This window comes from Papaver somniferum, chromosome 10 (genome assembly GCF_003573695.1).
Source record: "Papaver somniferum cultivar HN1 chromosome 10, ASM357369v1, whole genome shotgun sequence".
Classification (NCBI taxonomy): domain Eukaryota; kingdom Viridiplantae; phylum Streptophyta; class Magnoliopsida; order Ranunculales; family Papaveraceae; genus Papaver; species Papaver somniferum.
In genome coordinates, this window is record NC_039367.1 from 149,704,266 (window position 1) to 149,712,825 (window position 8,560).

The 8,560-nt window shown below is 36.0% G+C and overlaps 2 protein-coding genes across 2 annotated transcripts; one reads left to right on the forward strand and one right to left on the reverse strand.

Annotated features, from left to right (window-relative positions):
* The first annotated feature begins 5,646 nt into the window (after window positions 1-5,646).
* On the forward strand, window positions 5,647-7,663 carry LOC113319540 (F-box/FBD/LRR-repeat protein At2g26030-like). Its single transcript, XM_026567794.1, has one exon. The coding sequence runs from the start codon at window positions 5,938-5,940 to the stop codon at window positions 7,345-7,347; it is 1,410 nt and encodes a 469-aa protein (XP_026423579.1). The 5' UTR covers window positions 5,647-5,937; the 3' UTR covers window positions 7,348-7,663.
* Window positions 7,664-7,978: 315 nt separating this feature from the next.
* LOC113316512 (ATPase family AAA domain-containing protein 2-like) lies at window positions 7,979-8,560 on the reverse strand. Its single transcript, XM_026564675.1, has one exon. The coding sequence runs from the start codon at window positions 8,558-8,560 to the stop codon at window positions 7,979-7,981; it is 582 nt and encodes a 193-aa protein (XP_026420460.1).

Consider the following 8,560-nt stretch of genomic DNA (forward strand, 5'->3'; position numbering starts at 1 on the left):
GCACCACTGCACCAGCTAGGATTTGAGTAAAACCTATAAGGGGACATGAATTTAATTTTTGAAGAATTGTATAAATTGAAACACAAGAAGTATGTGTTTACATAGAATTAGGAATTTGGAATTGGTGTAGAAAGTGTCACTTGATGCGTGTCGAGACCGAGTGTGCTATGTTTTTCTTTTGTGTTCCTGGCAGATTGTGGGAGCTCTAGCTACTTTCTCAGTTCATGCCATCGCCATTGTATATATTGTTTACTGTATAATATTGATATTGGAGTGTACTCAAGATGTCTAGAATCAGCTAGCAGTATTACTGTCCCTTTAACTCGATCCTAATTCATAATCCTAAGTGGTCGTGTTCCAGTTGAGAGAGAGGTTTATATTAGCAAGTACATAACAACTGAGGGATATTGGTGTCTGTTACTGGTAAACTAGTAGTTGTTGTTTGAGGACTAAATTTTTATACTTTAGGTGTGAGCTTCAAAATATAGAGTGAAAGAAATATAAAGAGAAAAAGAAAAGGGAACCAAAAAACAACAACATCAATATATTAAGCAATGCTTCAACATTTTCCAGATTGTATATCTCTAACAACAATTTGCTATATAACGATGCTTCAATAATAGTACATGATTAACAATGTAAGTTAATCATGATAGGGAGTCTGTTCCCATAGTGATACAATGACAACATTTTGAATGCATGCCGGTTGCTTTAGTCAGTGTCTGTTTGTTTTATCTTCTGGTGGAATGAATTCATCTTTATGCTCAAAAAAACAATGTAAGTGGTGCAATGCCTCGGATTGGCATATATCTTGAGTTCAAGAGTAAGAAAAACAGGTGCAAGTTGTGCATTGTACGCCTTTTTTTCTATCAGATACAGTACGCCTTATTTATTACTTGCAAAATGGTCATCTGGTCTTACCAGAGTCAAATTGGTCTCCTCCTAGCACACGGTGGTATGAGGCCCCATTCTTCACCATCAACCCAAGCCCGTAGAATGACCGTTTCCAATCCGATCCGACCAGAGTAAAGTCAGAGTATATACAAGGAAAATTTCTTGCTTGGTCCTAGGCCCATATAGTTATTTATAGTAGGGTCCAACCGGAATTTTTTTTTATCCGGAGGTCCAAAATTAATTAAAACATGGAAATGTCCATAATGCCCATTACTACCAAACGTGTGTGTCTACACTGCTTACAAATTTGAGTACATATCTGGTACACTGCTTAAAAATTCTAGTACATATTTGCTACACTGCTTACAAATTTGAGTACATATCTGTCTGAGTACATATCTGTCGTACTGCTTACAAATTCGATTATATATCTGAATGCTTACAAATTCGAGTACATATTTGCTGCACTGCTTCCAGGTAGAGTACAAATCTGTAAGAATCAATGATAAATAAATTAGAAAACGTATTACATCACATACATTGTAGGATCATACAATGTAGCAACCCAACCTTCTATGTTCCTCCAAATCCATTTGCAGCACACCTTCTTTGAAACACACGTCACAACCAATTTGTAACTTCATCAAGACCACCACCAATTTCACAAGCTTGCAAATCTGAACCAACAACAACTCCTGTTCCTATCATTCAAAATCTGTCATTTCTTGCAATAAGTTCTGAATTGCAGCTCCAGATCATCTCCATATCCAATTCCAGTACTGAATCAAACGTAACAAAGAGCATCTATTTCAGTATTTCATATACGTACTGAATCAAACATAACAAGGAGCACTTCCTATCAGTATGCGATATATGTACTGAAGATTCATGAACTACAAATCAACAGTATGACAACAACAGGTGACAGATCTATGAAAAATAAGAGAATCGAAAGACATATTACAGTATTTCACATAAGTACTGAAGGGTAAGACTAAAAAAGGAGCAAAAACACAGCATAGCACTTCCTATCAGTATTATACATACATACTCATGGATCGAACCAAAAAAATTGGAAAAACTTCAAATAAAACAAAATTAGAAGAGTTTTGTATCAGTACGCCATATATGTACTGTCAATTCATACACGAAAAACAACTGTAACAAACCTAAAAAATGTTATAATGTTGAACCAATGATAAATCACAAATAACCGCTACAGTTTTAGTTACCTGTAACCCTGGGAAAACAGCATTGTTAATCGCAGATTCCATATCAACCCAAAGAACAGGATCTTTCTTGAAGAAAATCATGCCACCTCTGGGACCTCGTAATGACTGCAAATTGAAACAGAAGACATAGTAAACAACAAGACCCTTGAACCTAAACCAATAAAAACAAATGCTGCTTGTGTTGGTGTCAGTAGTTGCAGTCTTGCAGACTTCATGAATGTGACTAGGTGTACCTTGTGAGTGGTGGTTGTTACAACATCACAGTATTCAAATGGGTCGGCAAGTACAGATGCAGTAACGAGACCACTTATGTGAGCCATATCCATCATGAGAAAAGCCCCAACAGAATCTGCAATATTCAAGAAACATAGCAGGAAAGGGAATTAGGTGTGCGTAATGGGTTAACTAGTCTGATTCTCTGATCACTAAGAATAACAACTGTTGACAATCAAAATATATGTGTATACCTTTCTCATTCGAGGATAATCGAAATCACGAGGATAAGCACTAGCACCAACAATGATGAGTTTTGGTCGAAAGAGGGTGGCAGTTTTCTCAAGCATATCATAATCAATAAGGCCTGCAAGTGAATTTGGTAATGAATGCAAATTATCAACGAATTATAAATGAACAACAATAGACCACATAGTCATTACACAATATAAGAATGCAGAGCAGCACCTGTTGATTCATCAAGACGGTAGGGCATCGATTCAAAATAAATCGAAGTCCCAGATACCCGTCTTTTAGGAGTCATAAATCCATGTGACAAGTGACCTCCATGAGGAAGATCCATACCTGTGCCAGTTACATGAACAAATCCCTTTGTTGACAAAGTGTCTCTAGCTCATCAATGTACTCATTGCCACCATAATACCTACATTGCAGAATGAAATGATCAAATGCATTTCAATACAAATACAGGGAAAAAATACAACATTAAGCACCATCTTTACCTTTTACCAGAAAGCCCTTCTGAATACTTGTTTGTGAGACAAGAACCCACAGCTTCCATCACTGCGCGAGATGTAAAATTCTCTGAAGCAATGAGCTCCAAGCTGTTAAACTGACGATTCTTCTCACTATCAATTATTGAACGTACTTCAGGGTCTGCCTAACTTGAGAAGGTAATCTATCCGCAGTAGTAGTACCCAACTTGGGAAAAAAAGTTGAAGAACCTTTAGTAAAAAGATTGGGTTGTTGTACAGCACCCATTATTGCAGCTCCACTGTATGCCTGCATCTACTTCACTTCTCCTTAAACATAACAAGGAGCACTTCCTATCAGTATGCGATATATGTACTGAAGATTCATGAACTACAAATCAACAGTATGACAACAACAGGTGACAGATCTATGAAAAATAAGAGAATCGAAAGACATATTACAGTATTTCACATAAGTACTGAAGGGTAAGACTAAAAAAGGAGCAAAAACACAGCAAAGTCAGCAATCACAGGCACTTTGACAGCAAAATGATGATGATTATAATAAATGTATGCATAGCAGTAGGTATTTGGATTGGAACACTCTGCATCATACATGTTTTGAACCTGCAAATGTCACAAAAGCAACAGTATTAAAATACAGTATTTCACATACGTACTGATGGGTCAAACTAAAAAAAGTGAGAGATCTATGCAAGAAACAGATTCTAAGAGCAGTTTCTATGAGTATGCCATATATGTACTGCAGATTCATGAACTACAAAATCAACTGCATGACAAAGAATAATTAAGAATCTAGGAGAAACAACAGAATCGAAGCACGTAATACGGTATTTCACATACGTACTGATGGGTCAAACTAAAAAAAGTGAAAGATCTATGCAAGAAACAGAATCCAAGAGCATAAACAATGAGTATGTCATATATGTACTGCTGGATAATACGATCTGAAAGTGAAAACAACCTGATTTTGAAAGAAAACAGAAATAATCAATCGAACTAAAATAAGCTAAAAACTTAACAATCTAACCAAATAACTGAATAAATACGAATAAGATTCATAAAAAACAAAATGAACACAACCGATCTCCATGATCTATGCAAGAAACAGATTCTAAGAGCAGTTTCTATGAGTATGCCATATATGTACTGCAGATTCATGAACTACAAATCAACTGCATGACAAAGAATAATTAAGAATCTAGGAGAAACAGCAGAATCGAAGCACGTAATACGGTATTTCACATACGTACTGATGGGTCAAACTAAAAAAATGAAAGATCTATGCAAGAAACAGAATCCAAGAGCATAAACAATGAGTATGTCATATATGTACTGCTGGATAATACGATCTGAAAGTGAAAACAAACCTGATTTTGAAAAGAAAACAGAAATATATCAAATCGAACTAAAATAAGCTAAAAACTTAACAATCTAACCAAATAACTGAATAAATACGAATAAGATTCATAAAAACAAACAGAACACAACCTATCTCCATGATCTATGCAAGAAACAGATTCTAAGAGCAGTTTTATGAGTATGCCATATATGTACTGCAGATTCATGAACTACAAAATCAACTGCATGACAAAGAATAAGATCTAGGAGAAACAACAGAATCGAAGCACGTAATACGGTATTTCACATACGTACTGATGGGTCAAACTAAAAAAGTGAAAGATCTATGCAAGAAACAGAATCCAAGAGCATAAACAATGAGTATGTCATATATGTAATGCTGGATAATACGATCTGAAAGTGAAAACAAACCTGATTTTGAAAAGAAAACAGAAATATAATCAAATCGAACTAAAATAAGCTAAAAACTTAACAATCTAACCAAATAACTGAATAAATACGAACAAGATTCATAAAAAACAAACAGAACACAACCATCTCCATGATCCAAAATTCAAATCTTATAATGATTCAAAAACTGTAGCAGAAATAATGAGTATGTCATATATGTACTGCTGGATAATACGATCTGAAAGTGAAAACAAAACTGATTTTTAAAAGAAAACAGAAAGATAATCAAATTGAAAGCTAAAATAAACTAAAAACTTAACAATCTAACCAAATAACTGAATAAAAACGAACAAGAATCATAAAAAAAAAGAGAATACAACCTATCTCCATTAAACTGTAGCAGAAAGAAGAAAACGAAAAGATTAAGCAACATACCTGTTAAAAATCGCAGAAGAAATCTTCAGAAACCCTAATCCCAAATCCAGAAGAAGAAAGAGAGCAGAATTTTCCCAAGAATAATCGGCTGAATTTTTTTTTAGAAACTTTGAAATAGACTGCTTTAATATATGTAGGATTGGAAGGGTAGTTTAGGTATTTAGAAATTTCGTACAATTTGTCCCGCACGTGTACAGGACCTGGGCTTAAAAAATTTGGTCCATTTTCATGTTTTCTCTTAGTTATGGACTTCTGATTAGTGGGCTTTAATGGGTGGACCTGCCACTAACTAAGAACACTGTAATGGTACCTATTGGTAATTCCTACTATATACAATTGCTTTTCAGTTTCTACTTTCTACGTTTCATCCGCGGGGAGAGAATACATACAGATGAAGAAATAAGGGTCGAAGAAGGGGTTTACTTCTGCTATCCGTGTCAAACTCTGATCAATTGAGGTAATAATTGAATGATGTATTTCCATCTTAGATCTTTTGATTTGCTCAACTGCAACCCAATCTCAGTTTTCGAAGTTTGATTTTCCTTTTTCTATGGTTTAATTGCAAAATTTGGAGGGTTTTTATAGAAATTATCTATCAAAATTGAAATTAAAACCTGATCATGCAAAATTTGGAGGGTGTTTAAGGAAATTATCTATCGAAAACCTGATCATTTCATATGATGATGTCAAGAAGTCATGGTAAAAGAGAAAGGGAAATCGACAGGATCAGTGAGTTACCAGAACCCCTCATTCATCACATATTCTCCTTTCTTCCTATCAAATCTGTTGTCTCTACAAGTGTTTTATCTACAAAATGGAGGTATATATGGACATCCATTCCAAGTATTGATCTTCGAGTATGGAAGTCTACTAGTACTAATCCTTGTACGAGTATCTATCAAGAAGAGGTCAATAGATTTATGGGATTTGTGGATAGATTGTTGTCTAATCGTCACGATGTTCATTCACCATCTATACAGAAATTTTGTCTCTATTTCGATACTTATTTTGATATTTCTCGGGTTAAGGGATGGATTTCTACTGTGTTACAACATAAAGTTGAAGAGCTTGCTTTCATGGATCATAAAGGTATAGAGTTTCCTGCATGTCTTTTTACTTGTGAGTCTTTGACTGTATTGGAGATATATAAGTCTTTCCATGAACTTCCGGAATCAGTAAATTTTCCGAAACTCAAGATACTTCGACTCAATGTCAGTTTGTACGATGAGCACTTGATTCAGAAGTTGCTTTCCAACTCCCCCATTCTTGAAGAGTTGAGTTTGGATGTGCGCTTTTGTAATATACAGTATCTAAGCATTTGTGGTTCTAATTTGAAGCGGGTGTTCTTTAATGGTCCATTGTGTTGGGATTTCAATATCCACATAGATGCACCAAACTTACAGTCATTCAGATACTCTAGAGTTCTTGCAAATGATTTTGTTCTGCATAATTTCTCAACACTGCTTGCTGCAGAAATTGTCCTTTCCAACACAGCTCCAACAGATTCGAGGGGAAGGGATGAACTTGGTTGTCTTGCAAGAAAGCTTTTCGGCAGTCTTTCTTATGTGAAACATCTAACAATATCTGATTACAGCTTGAAGCTTCTTTCCTATCAAAATCATTTCCTGACGAATTTACCTTCATTTTATTATCTGACCCATCTGGAAGTTACTAGTGCAAGTCTTTATTTCGGATATAACTGTCGTGATGAGGGTAATCTTCCGCGTTGGATTGTTGGAATACTGCTCGATTTTCTCCATATCTCACCTAATCTGAAATCTCTTGTTTTCGCTGAAGGATTCTCCCACTCTGAATCTAACATCAATTATAGTTGGTCAGCAGATTTTCTTCCTCAGTGTTTGTTACTACACCTGAAGTCAATTGAATTCCGTGGGTTTTTCTGGAACGAATTCGAGAAAGACTTGGTAAGATTTTTGATGAAAAATTCAAAAGTTCTAGAGAGGGTAAGAATAACAGTTTCAGGCCGCTCAGTTTTATCAACGTCTTCAAATTACAGGAAGAAGGTTGTGAATGATATATTATTGTTTCCAGTAGGCTCAGGTAAGTGTAATATTCACATCTCTTAAAACTTTCGGAGAATTAGTTTGTTGAAGCTCCGAGTGATACTGCGACAGATAATTCCTTTAGACATGCTATTGAATTGGATTAGTTGAAGTTGGTATGGGTTTTCTTGCAGTGCAGTAGAAGCTGAAAAGGTAATCATCAGTTCAACATTACGGTAGGTGTAGCATACATCAATCACTGCATTTTGTTACTACAACAATTACGATTATGAAGGCTTTATTGTTTGCTTTTCTTTTTGATGTTTGCTGCTGCGAATCCTAGTTTGGCATACTTTTAATATCTTTCAAGACTGTAAGTACCTCTTTGGGTGTTTATTAATGTTGCAGTATGTGATTTTATTCCTAGACTTTAAAATTAAGTCGTTCATTGAATTATTCATAGGACTGGGGCTGCAAGATATAGTGCAGACGTTACAGAACGTCTGGTAGCTTAATACAGTCACCAATTGGGACTTCAGCAAACCTCAATGAAGTCGCTCTCTATGAGCCTTATGCAACCCTACTTGATGAGGCCTATGGGTGGCTGCAACTCCAACTCCTCTTACTCAACTAAATTAACAAGAAAATGAATCAATTACACATGTTTGTGCCAAGTACTACCATCTATAATTCCAAGATTCTAAAAAGCTGGGAATTAGGGACGAAATTGAAAGAAATGCATTGTGGTTAGAACAAAAGCCATCATTAGCAGCAGCATGTAAGTCATAACGAGTTCCTCATCTTCATCGTCATCTTCGTCCGTACTACCATCCTCATCAGTGCTACTACTATGCTCCTCGCCCTCATCCTCATCAGTGCTACTACTATGCTCCTCGCCCTCATCCTCATCAGAACTACCATGGTCCTCGCTATTATCAGTGCTATCGTGATCCTTATCGTCACCAGTGCTACTATTCTCTCCATCGTCATTAGTAGCACCATGCTCCTCCTCGATAGGGTGACAAGAACTTTCCCGAAATTTTCTTTTCAATGGAGTAAGAGAATCATTCCCCCTTTTAGATCTTGGAGTTTTGATATCCGGTTTTCGTTCCCGAATATTCTCTGGCAACGCAGGGTTTGCAACATCTTCAGTTTTGGGGATTTTGGGATCAGAGAGTAAACTGTAATCCAACATTTCGGATTTGAGGATTTCGATATTCGATTCCGCAGTGGAAACAGCAGTTGCTGCTTGGTTTGGACCACTGAACTCTCCTTCAATTTTAAGAGATCTCGTCAT